Consider the following 19,821-nt stretch of genomic DNA (forward strand, 5'->3'; position numbering starts at 1 on the left):
TATAAGAAAAACAAATTCAGAGAAGTTACTGCCAAAGTTTAATGCGAGAAGTCCCCATGTCCCGTATACATATTTACTCACAAGAGAATCATGACCATTAAATATGCTGTTTACATTTACATATGCCAGTAGTAAACACTCATCCTACATTCATTGCAGCTTTTTGTCTGTATATTCTAAATGTGTTAAGTGCAGCTAGAAGATACAAGTCTTGGTGCTGTCATAGCATTTCACTTACACCACTGATGTTACATTACTATCTGACAAAAAAAAATAATACTTCAAAACACTAGTACTATCAAAAGATGCTTTTTACTTTGGAAAGACAGGAAGATAGCTCCTAATAACCATAAAAACTGCTTATAAGAAAGAACTTAAATGAAAAACAAAAAAACACTTTGTTCAATGACATAAGGCTCTTACAAAACTGGAACATGTTTTTGTAAAGCACACTGTATTAGCTATCAAGGGTTAAAACAATGCATATTAATATTCCCAAATTTTACATGGAAATGTGTGGGTATGCCCCACTGGCATGCACTTTAGGCCTCCTAACACTAAAAATAGAGAAAATTCCACTTGCTTTACAGTAGACAGCTGCAAGCTAAATTCTTTGTCTATTGTTTTACAGACCTTTCCAAGATCATGAACTTCAGCCTGTTTTGGATGCACTTACTTTGCATAATACATAATACTTTCAAACCACTGAGCATTTAAAACTTTGTTGCTATTGCATTCAGTGTTTTCAAACTGGCAAACTAACTAACTTCAAATTTCTAATTATTAAAATTTCAAATTATTTTTGTAACATGTTTGTGTCTTCTGATAAAATAAAATTGTAAAATGTTAACGATGTGCCCAGGGTCTGCATTTGAAATGCTACGAACAAACAATAATACTTTTCCCTAATGAACTAACCAGAGGCAACAAAATGAACATCAGTTGCTGGGATATGGATCTCTATTGTTCAATTACAGTATTCATGACCAAATACATGTATGCATATTAAAGTGCTTTCACTTGAATCACCTGGACAACTACTAGAAAATTTAGCTAGCTGAGCAAATTCACAACTATTTCTTCAATGAACAAAAGAAAACAGTTATAATGGACACATACAAAACCAAAAAAAAAAAACACTGATATCCCTGGAAAGAATGCTAATAATTAGTAAAAATAGTACAGTAAAGCTTAAATAATTGATTATTTTCCATACATAACACTAAATGTCTTGCACTCACCTTTTGCTGATGGTCTTCCCATAGTGACTGCTTGGTTCTATTCTCTCCTTTTCCAGGAGCCACCACTTTAATGTCTTAGTACAAACAGAGACCAATGCTGCTAGCCTACTGAGAAACAAAAATGATTACCAGTATTATAAAAGCAAAACATCAAACATATCCACCATAAGTTGACAATGTATCTGTTGGATAAAGGAGAGGCTGTAACTTGATAATGGATGAGGTGGACAGTACAAGCCTTTGTATGCCCTAAAGATTGATTTTCTCCAGACCTCGTAAAAATTTGAAGAAGGATAATTTAAAAAGTCTGCTTTTCAATAGCTTACTGCTGTTGAATGAGAATCTTCTAGTTGTGCTTTATATCAAGTTGTACTTGTCTTTACTTCTTTTTTGAAGCTGTGCAAAAGTACAAATAATGTTTATACATTGAAATTACAAAAATGTATTTTCTCATTATAATGTAAGCCTTACATACAGGTGTTAAAGAATTGTGATGTGTCATACAGACTGATGTTACACAGTATACTGAAGTAAGCTAAAGATAGGTTAAAAAAAGGCAAAACAATAGGAGAGAAAGTGCACGGGATGAGGAGATATCTTCTCTTATAGTGTATGACAATAACAATTTGGTAAACAGGAAACTGACTATAAAACACACTTTTTCCCAAAAAGGCTTTGTAATTAGCCTAATCGATTGATTTTATATTTCCATCCATTGCTTACTTGTAAGGGACCACAGCCTATTCCAGCAGCAGAGGGTACAATTTAGTGTCACCAATTAACCTAGGCCTGTTTTCTCTCACACATTCCGAAAATGTGCGAGTACCAGCAGAAATACCAACCAGACATGGAAAAAATGTGCAAAATCCACACAGACAATGCTCAGGATAGAATGCAAACCCAAGGCTCTGTAATTGTGAGGTAGCAGCAGCGCTAACCATTAAATATCATCATGATACCTTCTAGCTTCTTAAACAAATACATTCTTAACAAAAGCCAAACAATTTAAAAACAGATGATGGTTTTCTGTTAATCTGTTACGAATTTTACAAAAGTTGTGGTGTTATCCAATCTGAAATAGATCTGTAGTAGGCTGGTACAGCTAGGGTAACCGCCTTTGCTATCAGGATCAACTGCAGATAAATAAATGCAAATTGTTACTCAAAAACAAGAAAAAAAAATCTTACATTTTAAAAAATAAGCATTATAGACCTTAGGTGTTTAAAAGGGTCACTAAAACCAAAAATAGGAATAAATAGATTTTATAATCCATGCTGAAAGTCTTTGATGTTAACCGGTTAGCAAACACTTCCCAGAGGCAGATTTAATTGTAATTTAGAGATACTCTAAACAAGAGCTAACACTGAGTAAGAAGCAACAGGTAATACTCAAAAACCATTTCTATAAACTCAAAGGCATGTAATACAAAGCATTTTTATCACTTAACATATGATACTGGATTAAATTTTGAATAAACTCAAATATGTAATACAGACTAAACATTCAAAACTGAATTGAAATGTTTATGTTCAGATAGTGAGCACTCAAACTGACATAACCAAAGACAAAGGGGAGAGGTACACAATTTAAACTATGAGTCTCTTTCCACCTATCACTCAAAGTTGAGTTACGGCACAGAAGAAATGTCGGTAAAATCACTCATGACTGGTTAAACATCAGCCTAATTAAGATATACACGTAAAATTCCATTAGAATGAATTTCTTTACAACAAACTTTTTATTACAACTATTTTTATGGTCCCTACAGTTTCCCCATATGACACGAGTCTATAGAAATCTCGTTACTATACATTCAGCAGATACTTTCATTACAACTAAGTGCCCAAAAGAACTTGAAATGCTTGAATGAATCATCCACAGAGTAGTTAGTTCTGTGGTCACAGCTCAGTTGTGCACAGTGATCCCCAAACAGAAACATTGTAAAATAAATAAATAAATAAATTCTCTCTTCGAACTTTCCTCATACTGTTTTTTTTTTGCTGTTTTTGTTTTCAGTGGTTTTCAGCAATACCTTTTTTGAAGAATTTCCATTGGATTTTAACTCATTGTCACCCTCCTATAGAAACGACAGACACAAAAAAAACGATAACTGTTCATATTAGGAAAAAAAAACTTTACATTTATTGGAGCTCTCGATTGTGGCAAAAAGAAAAAAAGACGTTGCCAGTGAATTCGGAATTTCGCCATCGACACTGTCAACTTTCTTAAAATAATGAGCAAAAAACGAAGAAAAATCTTGGGTTGCAAATGTATGTGAACTGCTGCATTTGAAGACATCAAAAAAGCCGTTTTTATGTGGTTCAGTGATGCTCATTCAAGAAACATTCCTATTAATATGGCACTCATTCAAGAAAATGTGAGGTTTCGAAATTCTCTTCAGACATTCCCCAAATGGACAACACACTGAAGAGCATTCCGAAGTGCGATCACCGTGTCTGTGGAGGACTGTTTATCTGTTGCCGGAGCAACAGCAGGCTCACAACTCTGCTGTGGTTCTTCACCGAAGCAAACAGAAAAAATCTCAATGGGTGATGCAAGGAACATTGTAAATGCAGGGAACAGGATTACTTGGCCACTAACCTGGCCACAACCCTGCCTGACTGCAGTGTCTGTGTATAGGAGAATAGCAGATCACACTACAATAAATAATCCTGCTGTTCCTGTTTCAAGCTGAATAAAGCTGGTTTTGCTAAAGTACTGAGACTCGGCCTCGAGTTCTGGGGTGTAAGACAGGGACTTACAGCGCAACCACGATCTTTTAGGATTCGCTTCTGTGGCGCCTCACTGCACTGCTGTAAGCCTGCTGTTGCCCTGCCCCGGCAACAGACAAACAATCTTACACAGACGCGGCAATTGCGCTTCGGGACGCACTTCAGTGTGATGTTCCTGGTGGGTGGGATCCCAAAAGAATTCAGAAACCTCACAATATGAAGAAGGTTGATTCAGCTTCTGATTGATAACTGTGCTGCTCACAACATGCTTCCGCATTTAAATAATATTCGTGTTGAATTCCTCCCACCCAATTGCACAGCAGTGCTTCAGCAATTGGATTTGGGCATCATTCGCACCCTGAAAGTGTATTACTGCAAGGAAATGCTGAGAAAAATTCCCATCAGCATAACTTGTAGACAGGAGAAGATTAAAATTAACATGAAAGAAGCTATTGAAATGATTGCAAACGTCTGGATGCACATTAAAGAAAGCACTATAGCAACAATACAGAATCTCATTACAACAAAATTTTCATTACAATGAAATATTTTTTAGGTCCCTGGCTGTTCGTTGTAACGGAACTTTACCTGTATTTGTGCTGCCCACAACCACTTTTTTCTGGGTTCTCAATGTACCACCATTGCCAGTATTTCAAGAACAGCAGCACTAAAGAAGTAGCCATCTCTAAAGTGTCGATCAGTATGTTTTAATTCCCTTGTTATTCACAGATTATAAAGATATATTTACTGAGGGAAATGCTCAGCTGATTACATCATTCTTTCTCCTGGTTGTAACAATCTCAGTATTTTAGAAATCGCTACATAGCCAAGCCGAAAACAGTGTGCTCTGTGCAATCATTTAGTTTTCATCTAGTTATTTGCCATAGATATGTTGAAACGGAGTGGTCTGATGATGCAGTGGCCACTGTTCATGTAGTGAAATCATCACTGGCTCCGGTTGGGTGTCTAAAACAAGAATAGGTGTCATTTACTTCACAGCACATGAAGGACTAAAAATATTTATAAAACACAAGATTGTCATGAAAGGCTTTATGCTTGTTTTCAGATTCACGGTGGCCAATGATAATTAAACTTTTTTTTTGTGCAGTTTAATAACAGTGTTATGCCAAAGGAGAACTTCAGAAAATTATTTACACATGTACACAGAGATTTTTATGAAACCAGGTTTTACCCTTTATTGGATTACTAAAATTTCCATAGGTTTTGCGTGTGCATGTAAACACATTCCGTGGTTAATGGAATGTTGGGAGGGAGGAAGAAAGGGAAACAATTTGCTACAAAAGTTACATTGTGTTAAGACGCTCACTGTGTTTGATGCAGGGACTTCACAGTAGCAAATACACTGATAAACTAAAATATACCTTTGCTCCTCCATTTGCTGCCAAAACAGCTCTAACCCACTAAAGATCTGGAGAATTTGAATACCAGAGTAACACCCTGACCTGTTCATCATGTTCCTTAAGTCATTCCCAAATAATCTGTAAAGTAGGCAGAGAACATTACCCTGCTGAAAGATGCAACATCCATCAGGGAATACCAATGCCGTGAAAGGATGTACCTGGCCTGCAAAGATATTTACGTAGGTGGAATACACCAAATTAACAACCACATGAATACTCAGCCTCAGTGTTTCTCAGCAGAACATTGCCCAACAGCATTATACTACATCTTCTGGATTATCTACTTCCCACAGTGCATTCTGGTGCCATCTCTTCTCCAGCTAAATTACACACATACCTGGTCATCCACATAATGCAACAGAAAACAGGACACATCAGACCAGGCAAAATTCTTCCATTGATCAAGGTCCAGTTCCTACATTTGCATGCCCATTGTAGGCACTTTTAACAGTGGGGGATTGGGGGGGGGGGCTATCATGAGCATTTTGACTGGCCTGAGGTTACACAGACCCATATACAGCAGGGTTTAATGCACTGTGACACCTTAATCCTATAACCATCATTAAAATTATCTGCAACCTGTGCAAAGGTAGCCCTTCAATTGGTTCTTACTGATGGGATTGGTTTTAGTGGCCCCTCACATCAATGAGTCTTGGCCACCGGACACCCAATCTGTGGTTCATGTTTTTTTGCTTCTCAGACCACTGTCATTAAGTGGCTACCATGGCTGACTATGAGCACCCCATAAGCTTGGTCTTTTCAAAAATGCTCTGACCCAGTCATCTGGCCAAAAGGATTTAGCCTTTATCAAGGACACTTGGGTCTTTACACCTGCCCATACACATGCCAATAAAGAATTATAACCCAAAAAAAAATGCATTGGTTTCTTTGAATACTACTAGATACTAGGCATGCTGGTCAGAGTTTGAGACATTTTTTTCTCCCCCTCGTTGGCAATCAAAAATGTTCCTGAAACCAATGACAAACCATGATTGTGTATTAGCTCAAAACAATCATATCAAGCAAAAACTGATGCTGCCAGTTATCAAATATGGTACAGGGGCTGATCTTACGAAGTCTCTGTTCTTTGACAGGATGGACCTTCAAGAACATGGAAAATAACATTTTCTTGCATGATTTTCTTTTAACAAAAACACAAATTTAATCCAACATAAAACAAATCCATGTTGGTTCAACTATTCCACAGACACTGTAATCAGAAGTGAAGATGTACAGTATATGGTAATATAGTTCTTTAAGCAATGCACAAAACAAACACAGGTGCAACTAGATATCTAGGCAGCAATGCCCAACTGCCTTTTCATTGCATAACACTACAAGAGATTGTTTAAGAGAACATTTACATTTGAGATCTAAAAGATTACTTAAAAAAAAAAAAAAATGACACCCTGGGGAACCAAAGACAGAAAAAAGGGTAATTGAAAACTTGCTTTGCATCTTCTAGAATGCAATAACCCATGTATTTCCTTTAGCAACACAAGGTCAGAGTAATATTTTTTCTATTTTTAATGCTTCTCATGTACTTTGTTTCCCGTCATTAATAATTACATTCATGTCTAACATATGTTTTATTACAAGTCATTGTTGTAAAAAGGAAGTTTGATAAAGTTTTATTTATGCCTTGTCATTCAGGATGAAGATTTACACAACTATGTTATAGAAGTATGAAGTAAGGCATATTTTCAGTTTTAAAATAGTCAGTCATTTGAAAGCTACAAGAGTACATTTTAGTTTAAAATTAACATTTTAGGTACAATTACATATATAGCACAAACTGTATGCTGAATACTTTAACCAAAGAAAACTATAATGCTAACAACCAAAAAAAGCCTACAAATATGAAGCTAAGCTTGTTTAATCATTATTTGCAGAAACTAAAGCATCCCAAAACTTAATAAAAGATCATCTGTGGGCTAGTTTATTATGTTAAGTTTTTCAATGGAGCTAACCACAAAAGGTTAAAGAAAATAAACACATACATATTGTACATACCAAGATGTCCTGTGAACTGAAAGTCATGATGATAACACTTTTCATGGTTTATTTCAAAGAACACATGCATACATCTGCAATGTATAAACAGTACATGCGTTTACAGTGAAGTCTCTGAACCGGTCTGGAATTTTAAACTGCTTTGTCATTCAGAGTGATATACTGTACATCTACTATAGAAAGACTGATTTTGAAAAGCTAAATTTTAAAAGACAAGCAATTATTTTTTAAATTAGACATTGATTCAGAAGAATATCAAGTAACACTAGAACAATGCATCATTTAAAGAAGCATCACCATTTAGCACTGTATAGTTCAAAATTCATTTTTTCTCTCTACAAAGTGAGATTGTGGTAGTACATTTTACATATAAGAAAGAAAATAAATGCTCAGCCAATTACATATTTTACTGTCATTTCATTTTGAACCTGCTTTACTACAGTGTTGTAGCAAACAGAGTGTGCTGGCAGGATCATATTCAAGGTAGGAATGATTTGTTGATGGCACGCCAGTTACAAAGAATAACCTAAATTTAAAAAGAGAATAAACTATTCCAGCATTTAGGAGATAAAAAAAAAAATTCCAAGGACATTTTGACTAGTCAAAAATCAGTATTACTGTGATTCCTTTGAATTGAGGACATAAAATGTACTGATAAAATGCAATTTTACATTTACTATTACAATTCAATATTATACAATTGAAAAAATAAGTGAATATTATATTCTAATTTGAAAAAAGATAGTTTAGATATTTAAAATGTAATATTTATTCAAGAATATGTAAATTACATCTTGTCATGAGAATACATGTGTTAAAAATGTTTATCCATCATCCTTGGTCCTCTGAATGTCAAAGGATAATAGTGAAAGCAGTCTAACTCCTTTGACTGGAGACCCCTGGATCCTTCCTCATCAGTACAAATGTATTCTGCCATCCATTTTTTCCTTATGCTCCAATATTTTAGATGAGCAATTAGTTGCATTTTTAAACTATTCAAACTTTTTAATTTTTGGTTAGGTCATAACATGGCCCTTTTAATAAAACTTAAATGTCTGTAACAGCCAGGTTAGTGACAATACTACTACTGCTAACAACAACTCCTCATCACCTCCTTTGAATATTGTAAAGGCCAACTCTGACAGAGACAGGCATAGGACTCAAGTTTTATTTTCTTTTTCCCCTGTAGGAAACGCCTTCCCCGTTCCCCACAAGTGTAACACAGAGTCTCAAGCACAACATAATACTTTTCTTCCTCCTTATCTCTTCTCCTCCACAGTAAGCTTCGTGTCTCCCTCCTCCCGACTCTGGCTCTGGGTGAAGTGGCTGCTGGCTCCTTTTATGGCACTCCCAGAAGTGCTCCAGGTGCTTGATGACTTATTTCCGGCAGCATTTCCGGGTGTGGCAGAAGAGCTGCTCTGTAGGGCTCAACAGCAGCTACAGCACCCCCTGGCGGTGCCCACAGATCCCAACAGGGCTGCACCAAACTCCAATTTCCATGAAGCCCTGTGTGAGTCCTAGGCACCATTGCAACCCGGGGGGGCTGCCGTCCAAGGTTATTATAGTTAATGAAAACTAAAATCAAAACTGAAACTATTATTAAAAAAACATTTTCGTAAACTGAAATAAAATAACAAACCTGAATTGAAAAACTAAAACTAAACAAAACTATTAAAGTAGCTGGAAAGACTAACTGAAATAAAATAATTTACTAAACATAATTTTAGTTTTTGTTTTTGAATTAATTTTCTTGCCGTTAGTTTTTAATCCTTATAACTTTTAACTCTAAAACTGAAAGCCATCCACCACGAGCCACCCTCACATATTCATCCAGTGAACGGAGGCTGGTGATGGAGGTCGGGCATTCACACAGCATTTGCGGTGACAGAGCAAGCTGAATACACGTGTAAAGCGTGTGGAATAGAAAGTGATTTACATGTCGCCTTTCTTTGCATTTGTTGTATATCGAGATGCAATTCAAACGCCTGAAATCGGAATGTGCTGCTTAACAAAAACTTTACCATATGGACAGAAAAATCACAAGTGAGTAACGTTTCAGTTTATTTCTCAGGTGCCTGCTTTTTGTTGACAGTAATTCTCCTGCCACTTCACACTCTAAGTATACAAAGTATATTAATCATGAAAAAAATTCGACCTTGACATTTTGATGAATCTTGGCGTTTTAGAACTCCCCGAGTCCCAAAATACAGTTTTTTGGAATTGTGTGTGTGTGTGTATATATATATATATATATAAACATGAGATCTCAAAAACAGAACTAGATAGATGGATGAAATTTGGCATGTGGTTGTTAGACCAGAATTGTGGATCTGTAACAACTTTTCGGCTGAATCCATTAACCGGAAGTGGTACTTTACCTGAACACATATTTGATTTTTTTTTTTTTTATTCATACAGCTGCAGAGTCCAATTTATTCATCTTTACTTTTATAATAATTGTTCAATATATTATTAATTTGATTTGATTTGTTGTTGGTGGTTCTTTATTGTACATAATATAATCATTATCTTGCAGTATACTCCTCAAATATCCATCCCCATATCTGAGTACACGAGAAAATCTACGGGAGACCACTCCCAATTTTTGAAAATAAAACGGCACTGATCGAGAGACTGACAATGTCATCATACAAGATCAGCATATTGTTGCTGGCCAATCACTTTTGCTTTAAAAACATTGTTTAACAATGAAGCAATGCAAACCTTGTAAAATCCCTGAGTTGGCAATGTCTCTACTGAACTACAGGTACGTGGAGGAGGCGAGTCTGCCAAGTGGTGAAAAGCTAAACATACAAATTTGTTTTTGTATTTATTCTATATTTATTAATTTATCTTTTTTAGTTCATATTCACAGCTCAAAATACAATACCTGATATTGTGACAATAATCCAGTAGCAGAATTATGCTTTAAAATATCTGTTTTTTCAATGTTTCTCCCTCTCTCTCTCAAAACAGATAGTTGAAATATCATTCTTTTTGTTCTTAACATCAGCCATATCATATATTGCATACCAGGGAGTTTTCCTGCCTTGCATCCAAACCTGCTGGGTTAGGCTCCAGGTTCCTGTGATCCTGCTCTGGAAAAACAGGTTTAGATAATGTATATATTGTTCTTAATCTCAGATGCTGTCTCTGGCATTTTGTGCCTGCCCATACTCCTATTACCTGCTCTTGCTCTGCTCATTATGGGTTTACTGTTCTTATGGTGGGCTTTTCAAGTCTCACTGCCCCTAACCTTCACACTACATGCTTGTTTTTCTTTGTTTCCCTTAATACAGCTAGGTGGGATCTGCACACTCATTCAAGCCTAAGAGTCCTGTTCTTCTTTAACCCACGTGATTTTGAAGGTCACACCTGTCCGAACACAGTAGAAACTCTTTTCTTATTTTTTGATATCTTTCCAGGCCTGCGGGTGCAAAAGTCTGTCTATAAATTGTTTGTGCCTGAGATGGAATAATAGATCAATATCAATAGAAAATAAAGCACAATGTTTGAGATTTTTGAATGAAATATTAAAGTGATCTCGTCCGTTTATAGGAGATGGACGTCTGAAGCAGAGCTCCGCTAGAAGCGGCTTTATTTTCCCACGTATTTCATATTATTTAGAGGTATCCTGTATTTAACCCGACCAAGGAACGTCTACTACAATATACAAGCATGAGTAACAAGAAGAAAAGTCAGAAAGAACCGGAAAAGAAACTTAAAGCTGCATCAAAGTCTGGACAGACATCCGGCCCGAGTGCTAGGTATGGCCTCTCGGAGACTGACCAGGAACAGGCAGATGAATGAGCAGATTTCCTGGGACCCTGCTCCACTGTATCGTCACCAGTCGAGAGTGAAAATGGGAGCAAAGGTGCAAGTGATACAGGTCGCAATGGATCGCCGATTTCTGAGGATCATTCGAGACTAGAAAAGGCCCTGCAGGATGTGCTCTCATCTACTCATTGCGAGCCCGCAGCACCTGCTGTAACAGGAGCTGCACTTCCACTCACAGAGCACGAAATCCGAAACGAACTGTCCGAACTGAAAGAGATGATCGCTACACTTGCTGTCGCCATGGCTACGGCCATAAATGAGCTTAAGAAAGATAACAAGAATGATCTTAAGAAGGCGAACATTGAGCTTAAGAACGAGCTTAAGAAGGATAACAAAGATAAGGAAACGCGTCTATTTAAACGTTTTGACGTGAACTTTAAAGGCATGTTGGAGAAATTAGAGGAACACATCGAAGAAACTAGGTCCAAACTGAAAATACTTGCCGACCAGATCAATGATGTTACAGATCAGCTGGATGACGTTAAGCAGGCATTCACGGCTCGAGTTGAAACAGCGGAACAATTGGTGCCTAACGCCGATGAAAAAGTCACAGCTGCGAATTCCGAATGTAAAAAACTTGGAGACAGACTTGCGGCCCTGGAAGATGGGTGCAGAAGAAACAATATAAGAATTGAGGGTATACCTGAGAAACGAGAAAGCTCAAGCCCTATGAAATTTGTAGGATTTTTTTTTCTTTTTTTTTTTTACTACCTTAAAGTAGACTGTTTAACATCATACCCTTGGTTTATTGCTATTTCTACTATTTCTACTATTACATTATACTATTACAGTAGGAATTACCATGTTTATCCTAGACTACTTTTTAAAATCATTCCCAGGGCTGATTCTTCTTTTTTTTAAATCTTAAAATCTTAATATCTTAAAAGTGCTGAAGATTATTTTAAGCTTAAAGACTGTTAATGATTATATTTTTGGCAGATAGTATTAAGAATTCAGCTGTAATAGATATCTCTGTGTTTTAATTCTCTAACGCCGCTGCGGGGTGGGGTTTGTTTTGTTTTGGACATGCTCCGTCTCTTCGTATATCAGAGGACCGGGACATCGCAAAGTGGGATCAAGCCTCATGTGGGGAGGCAAAATGGGGGGGGTGGGGGGATAAAGGGGGGAGAGAAGGAGAGCAGGCTACATCTAATCTATTCTTATAAGCCCTATAACTATAAATATCAATGCAACAATAGGCTAAAATGCAATAACACATGGGGAATTTTGAAACTAAGATTAAAACTGCCTCATTACCAGTTAAGACTATAAAATGACATTAAAAACTCAGAATCAATGTCTCCATGATGGGACAGTTAACTTTGTAAGCTGGAATGTTAAAGGCCTGAATCACGAATAAAAGAGAAAGAAAGTATGCTCTCACCTAACAGGCTTAAATGCTAAAATAGTATTTTTACAGGAGACCCACTTACTAAGCAAGGAACAGTTCAGACTACAAAAAGACTGGACTGGCCAAATGTTCCATTCTAGCTTTATAAAGAAAACTAGAGGGGTGGGAATTCTCATACACAGAACAGTTCCATTTGTAGCATCAGATGTAGTATCGGACCCTGAAGGGAGATATGTGATGGTCATGGGCAACTTATATAACAGTAAAATGATTTTGATAAATGTTTATGCACCCAATGTTGATGATAAGGAATTCATGCAAAATCTAATTGCATCCATTCCCAATGTGAACACTCATAAAATTATAATGGCAGGGGACTTTAATTGTGTTCTAAATCCACTCTTAGATAGTACCAGTCAGCAACTGATACTGTTGCGCCACGGCGGCAATCATAGTAAATAGGTGTCAATGTCCCACACTAAGGCAGCTTTTTTTGGCGGCTTTTTTTTTTTTTTTTTTGTACCTTTTGTGAAAGTGTTTCTTTGATATTTGGACTTCAGGCTTCATACATTATATAGTTTATGCCTACATTTTGTCATTTACTACTAAAATATGAAAAACGTTTCTGTTTTAAAAATGTGTTTACACAGATTGCTGTAGAAATGGAACACACGTGAACTGTGTGTGTTCCAAATAGCGAGCTATTATTTCCACACTAAAACTCTAGCAGTTCAGTCACTCCCAGACAATCAAACAAGGCATGAGCTGGGAAAACTTAGTGAACGCTCTGCGACGGTGGGGGATGGAATAGCCAGCTGCTTGCTGGCTCATCTTAATCGGCACATTTAGAAGACAAAAGAGAGCTGCGAATGGTTTTAAGGTGGGCCGGATCTACGAGTTTTTTCGTAGACGCTGGTAATTCTAGTGTTAAGCCCCTCACACTCACCTCGCAGATGGCGCCTTAACCCTCTTCTATTGGGAGACGAGAACTGCACAGAATTTATATCCAAACAAATCAGCTTCTTCCTAGAGACAAACACGACCACAGAGGTTTCTGCAGGAACACTCTGGGAAACTCTAAAGGCCTTCTTAAGAGGACAGATTATTTCATATCTTTCCCACAGAAATAAATTAGAAACCAAGAAAGTCTCAGAGGTAAGAAGCGAAATTACTAGAATAGATGAAGAACAAGTGAAGTTCTCCACAGGAAAAGGCAGGCCCTGCATACAGAACTTAACATCTTAACAACTAAAGATACTGAACAACTTATTTATAAGTCTAGACATCATTACTATGAACACGGAGAAAAAGCTAATAAGCTTTTAGCTCAACAAATTCACAAACAAGAAGTTCGCAATGCAATACCAGTAATCACCAACATGAATGGAGAAGAAATTATTGACCATAAAAATATAATGCACGCATTTAGAGATTATTATAAATCCTTAAAGAAGACAACACACAATCTAATGTATTTCTGGATACATTACAGACACCACAAATAGATGCTTTAAGTGCTGAGGAACTGGATAAACCTCTAACGCTAACAGAATTACTAGATGCTATAAAGTCACTACAAAGTGGGAAATCAGCAGGCCCTGATGGTTACCCCGTAGAATTTTATAAGAAATTCTCCACTCAGCTAGCTTCCCTCTTATTGGCAACATTTACAGAAGCTAGAGACAACCAAATACTACCTCAAACATTTCAACAAGCATTAATCACTGTCTTTCCTAAACAAAATAAGGACTTGTTACAATGTGCATCATACAGACCAATTTCACTCCTGAATAATGATGTTAAGATACTCTCAAAAATTCTAGCTAGAAGGATGGAGAAAGTGCTGCCCTCGGTAATATCACAGGATTAAACTGGATTTATTAAAGGCCGACACCTATCTTCCAATCTCCGACACTTGTTTAATGTTATATATTCACCAGCAAAATCAAACACCCCAGAGATATTACTATCATTAGACGCAGAAAAAGCATTTGATATGATTGAATGGAACTACCTCTTCACTGCATTGGAGAAATTTGGGTTTGGCCCGAATATTTGTGCATGGATCAAACTACTGTATACCAATCCAGAACCTTCAGTTTGTATTAATAACATTTGCTCAGACTACTTTAAGCTAGAACGTGGTACCAGACAAGGATGTCCCTTGTCGCCACTGTTTGCAATCGCTATTGAACCACTGGCGGTTCACTGCCGAAATTCTTATCAGATAAAGTGGATTGTCAGAGAAGGACTGGAACAGAAAATTTCTCTATATGCAGTAAGGTTGGGCGGTATCCAAATTTTGATACCGTCAAACCTCCTCCCTATTTTACCTCGGCATACGGTATTACCGTGAATAATAAAAAAAAAAGTGACGTAAAGCTCAGACAGCGTCACCAAACTGTTGGCTTGTGCCTAAACCGTTCAGAAACTGATACTGAAACAATAACAAAATAACATGCAGAACAATATTAACAACTTTTATTAGCAACAAATAGCAATTTATAAAAAAGTGCAAGTACAACAGTCAAACAGAATTAAATTAACATAAACATCCAGAACAGTTTTCACGCGGAGACGCGCACACAAATCAATTAAATTAAATCACACCGCCTGAACAACTTTTAATAACAAAGAAGAGCAGCTTATAAAAAAGTGCAAATAGACCCACAACAGTCAACCAGAGTTGAATTAACATAAACATCATCCATATTATAAAAAGTACTGCAAAGCAATAGTCCTAAACAAAAACTTCTTTCCAGTCTTCTTTCCAATATTGTTTTTAACGTAAACCAAATAAAAATACTTGAATCAATTAAATAAATAAAAATAAACACAGTGCGAATAGGAACGAATGGCAAGTGGCATCAATCTAGCCAAGATTTTTCGCTAGAAAAACAAGCATGTTTACTTTGTCCGGCTTTAACAGGGCACGTTGTGGACCGACAACTTTACCTGAGGTGCTGAAAACCCGCTCCGATGGTATGCTTGTGGCACAGATGCACAGGTACTTTCGTGCCACTCGTGACATCTGGGGAAAACGCCCGGCAGCATTTTTCCACCAGAGAAGTGGGTCCTCGTCTCCTTGAGTAACTGGCTCCAAACAGTAGGCTGTTATTTCAGCTGCGACTCGGTCCTCTACGGTGCCGATGCCGACGGGACCTGCCATTGCATCAGATTTTTTTTGCAGCATACTTCCCAGAGTCATCTTTTTTCGTGAGGGTGCAGGTTGCGCCTCTCCCTCTTCCACTCTGATGGCCACTGGACCTGCTGCCTCTAAGCTCACGATCTCAGCCTGTAATTCAGCCTTGGTCTCAGCCAATGCGTTGTCATCCATCTCATATCCTCCACGGTAACGAGGGTCGAGGAAAGTGCATTTTCGCAATATTTTGCGCACTGAATTGGATTCATACTTGGCCTCCAGCTTTGTTAGAATTCCAGTTTTGATTGACTTTGTTAGCTGGAGGTCATTTTCTGACGCAGCCAACACATTGTCCCTGCAGAGCTGTAGTATGGGGAGGATACAGGAACTGGTCACATAATTTTCTCCTGACAAAATATCAGTGAAGTCACCGACTGGTTTCAGTGCTTCGTGAACAGCTTTCAAGACGTCCATGTCCTGCCAGGTCAGGGACAGGCTGCTCCTTCTGTCATCAGACAGGACGTGTCTGATCGCTTGGGCCTGCTCGAGGATGCGCTCCACCATTGCCAGTTTGGAGCCCAAGCGAGTTGCGCAGTCCTGCCGACGGATGGATGGATGAATTAATGAATGATGAATAAACGATTAAATGAATGAATAGGCCTAAATAAACAAATGAATGAATAAATAGGCCTAAATAAACGAATGAATGCATAAATAAATGTCCATTAATGTACATTATTCCATTTGGTCAAATTTGCATGCACATTTATTTTAGGCTAAATAAGTCCCTTATGCGCATCAAGCCTGCATTTATTTGATAAAAAATACAGGAAAAAAATTACAATTTAAAAAATGGTTTTCTATTTTAATATAGCCTGCTTTTCAATATAATTTATTTATGTGATGCAAAGCATATATATGCCCCTTTTTTTATATTTGAGGCCCTGCCCATGAGGAACTCTCTGCACATTTTATGCTTACCGTTATGAGACTATGTTTTGGGAGTCCCAAGTCCACTTGCTTCTTGTGGAGTTCATGCTTACGTTGCCAGCTGTGTGAAAAGGCCCCGACTATTTTACGGTATAGTCCAAGGGCGCACTCGGTTTTTTGCCTCTGGTCATGCAATCCATTTGTGACAGCCAAGTTTAGATTGTGACCGAAGCAGTATAGCCACGGCCAATGCAGAGACCTGATTGCGGCATGAATGTTGGCAGCGTTGTCTGTGGTTATGGCTGAAAGTTTTTTCTCGTCAAGTTGCCATTCCTGAAGTGCAGCTCTGAGCGCAGCAGCAAGATTGTCCGCTGTATGACTCTCGGGAAAATACGTAGTTTGGAGGCATTTGGATTCAAGTTTCCAGTCAGGTGTAATAGTATGGACAGTCAGAGACATATATGGTGTCATGTTAACTGATGACCACATGTCAGTTGTTACGGAATAACTGTCTGCCGCTGACAGCAGCACTTGAACATTGTCTCTAACTTTACTATATAAATGTGGGACGGCTGTTTGTGAGAAATATTTCCGTCCAGGCAGCTCGTACTGGGCATCTAGGACCTTTACCATGTCTGTAAAGGACTTTTTTTCCCACTGTGTGGAAAGAGACCATTTCCTTCGCCAAGTATTTTGTCACTGCATCAGTACAGGTTTTCCAACGGACACTGTCCCTTTTGTACTTTGTTGCTTTCCCGAAGGCCCCCATTATCGTCGGCTGCGTACTGGCGGTGGACCTAGATGTTGTTGGTCCTGCATCGGGAGGTAGTTTCGTATATGCGACCTTAGGTTCGAGGTATTTCCATCTCTCACGGTCACCTTTTTGTTGCACAATTTGCAAATTGCCTCGTCCGTATTTACCGCCTCTCCCTTCTCATTCGGTCGAAACCCGAAATAATGCCAAACTGCAGAAGTTGTGTTCTTTTTCAAGACCAGGTTCCCCACCTCTCTCTTTCTCCTCCACGCTGTCACGTGATGACAACCACGCATACGCATTTTTAGGCATTAAATAAATTATATTTAATATTTAATCCTTGTCTCCCATATAAGTGCATTGTTTTTATGACTGTGTAACGGTATTGAAACTGATACTGTTGCTATTTTTAGATCCCGCGGGATACCATATTACCGCCCAAGCCTAATATGCACATGATATGGTCTTATATATATCAGACCCAGAAAACACTGTCCCTGCTGTTTTAACAGCACTAACAGAATTTCAAAAGATATCTGGTCTTAGAATTAATCTGAATAAAAGTATACTCTTTCCAGTGAATTCACAAGCATATAATATTAGATTAGACACCCTACCTTTTACCATAGCAGATCAGTTTAAATACCATGGGGTAAATATCACAAGTAAACATAAAGCTCTTTATCAACAAAATTTTGCCGTCTGTATGGAAAAAATTAAGCAAGACTTGCATAGATGATCAACCCTTCATCTCACTCTAGCCGGAAGAATTAACATTGTTAAGATGAATATCCTTCCTAAACCTCTCTTTTTATTTCAAAACATTCCAATATATATCAATAAATCGTTTTTTAAACAGTTAGATTCAACAATAACCTCATTCATTTGGAACTCAAAACACCCACGTATCCCAAAAGCGACCCTACTAAGACCTAAGGCAGAAGGTGGTATGGCTTTACCTAGTTTTCAGTTTTATTACTGGGCAGCAAACATACAAGCCATAAAAACCTGGACACAAATAAATGAACATACACAGGCTTGGTCCGCAATAGAAGTAAAATCTTGTAGTACTTCTTTATACTCCCTGCTCTGCTCTCCAATAAATGCAAGTTATCGCAAATATACTAATAACCCAATTGTGCTTTACTCACTCAGAATATGGAACCAAATTAGAAAGCATTTTAAGATGGAAAATCTTTTATCAGTGGCACCTCTGCAAGAGAACCACCTTTTTCAACCTTCGCAAGTATATCCAGTTTCTAATACCTGGAAAAGTTTTGGGATTAAAATGCTCAGAGATCTTTATATAGACAACATATTTACATCTTTTGAACAATTACGTTCAAAATTCAACCTCCCAGCTACACATTTCTTTCACTATCTTCAAATTAGAAATTTTGTTAAACAGAAATTATCCAATTTCCCCCACCTCGCACCCTCCACAATGCTGGCAAAAATAATGCTCAATTTCGAGGAATTAAACACCATTTCCGCATTATATAAAATCTTATTAGAATCCCTACCTTTCAAAGATCCAAGAGAACATTGGGAAGAAGATCTCTTAATATATCAGAAAAGGAGTGGAAGGTAGCAAAGCAGACAATTCACTCGAGTTCCATATGCGCAAAGCATAGAATTATTCAACTAAAAATTATATATCGAGCTCATCTGTCTCGCTTAAAACTGTCCAAAATGTTTCCAGGGCAAGATCCAACCTGTGAACGCTGCAACCAAGCTCCTGCCTCACATGTTCTGGGCCTGCACCCAACTAACATCATTTTGGACCAAAATTTTTAAGTGCCTTTCAGACAGCCTAGGTATCACAATCCCTCCTAACCCATTAACAGCTATGTTTGGTGTTCTTCCAGACGGACTTGAAGTGGAGAAGGACAAGCAAACTGTGATTGCATTCACTACACTTTTGGCATGCAGACTTATTCTGTTAAACTGGAAGAATCCTAATTCTCCTCTGATAAGTCAATGGAAAACCGATGTTTTATATTATTTGAAATTGGAAAAAATCAAATTCTCAGTTAGAGGATCTGTACAAAATTTTTTCAAAACCTGGCAGGATTTAATCAATATTATTTTAGAGTAAGAGAAATAACTATTACCACATTTAATTCCCTTCTCCATCTCTTATTTACATATATATTTATTTCTCCCTTTCTTTTGTTTATTGTTGCCTTATTAAGAAGCCCTAAGCAATTCTCCTTCGGCTAAGCTCTCCTTCTCAGGGGTGGGGTTTGATTTGTCTTCAATTTTGTTGGGTTATAAATTGATCTATTTGTATGGAATGATTACAATAAAAATTAATAAAAATTAAAAAAAAAAAACAAAAAGAAATATTAAAGGCATTCATTATAAGCACATTGTCGTTGGAGTGGGATATGTTGTGTG

General features: G+C 37.5%; 1 protein-coding gene across 5 annotated transcripts in view; it reads right to left on the reverse strand.

The window, feature by feature from the left end:
* scml2 (Scm polycomb group protein like 2) overlaps nucleotides 1-19,821 on the reverse strand; it is a 245,881-nt gene that overhangs the window by 184,098 nt on the left and 41,962 nt on the right. For 4 of the 5 annotated variants that reach the window (XM_051927107.1, XM_051927106.1, XM_028799818.2 and 1 more), the window contains exon 2: nucleotides 1,242-1,349. In XM_051927107.1, coding sequence (XP_051783067.1) covers nucleotides 1,242-1,263 — 22 coding nt within the window. In that variant the 5' untranslated portion in view covers nucleotides 1,264-1,349. The remainder of the gene's footprint in view (nucleotides 1-1,241; nucleotides 1,350-19,821) is intronic. The other variant, XM_028799819.2, reaches the window with a different exon arrangement.

Source organism: Erpetoichthys calabaricus, chromosome 4 (genome assembly GCF_900747795.2).
Source record: "Erpetoichthys calabaricus chromosome 4, fErpCal1.3, whole genome shotgun sequence".
Taxonomy (NCBI): domain Eukaryota; kingdom Metazoa; phylum Chordata; class Cladistia; order Polypteriformes; family Polypteridae; genus Erpetoichthys; species Erpetoichthys calabaricus.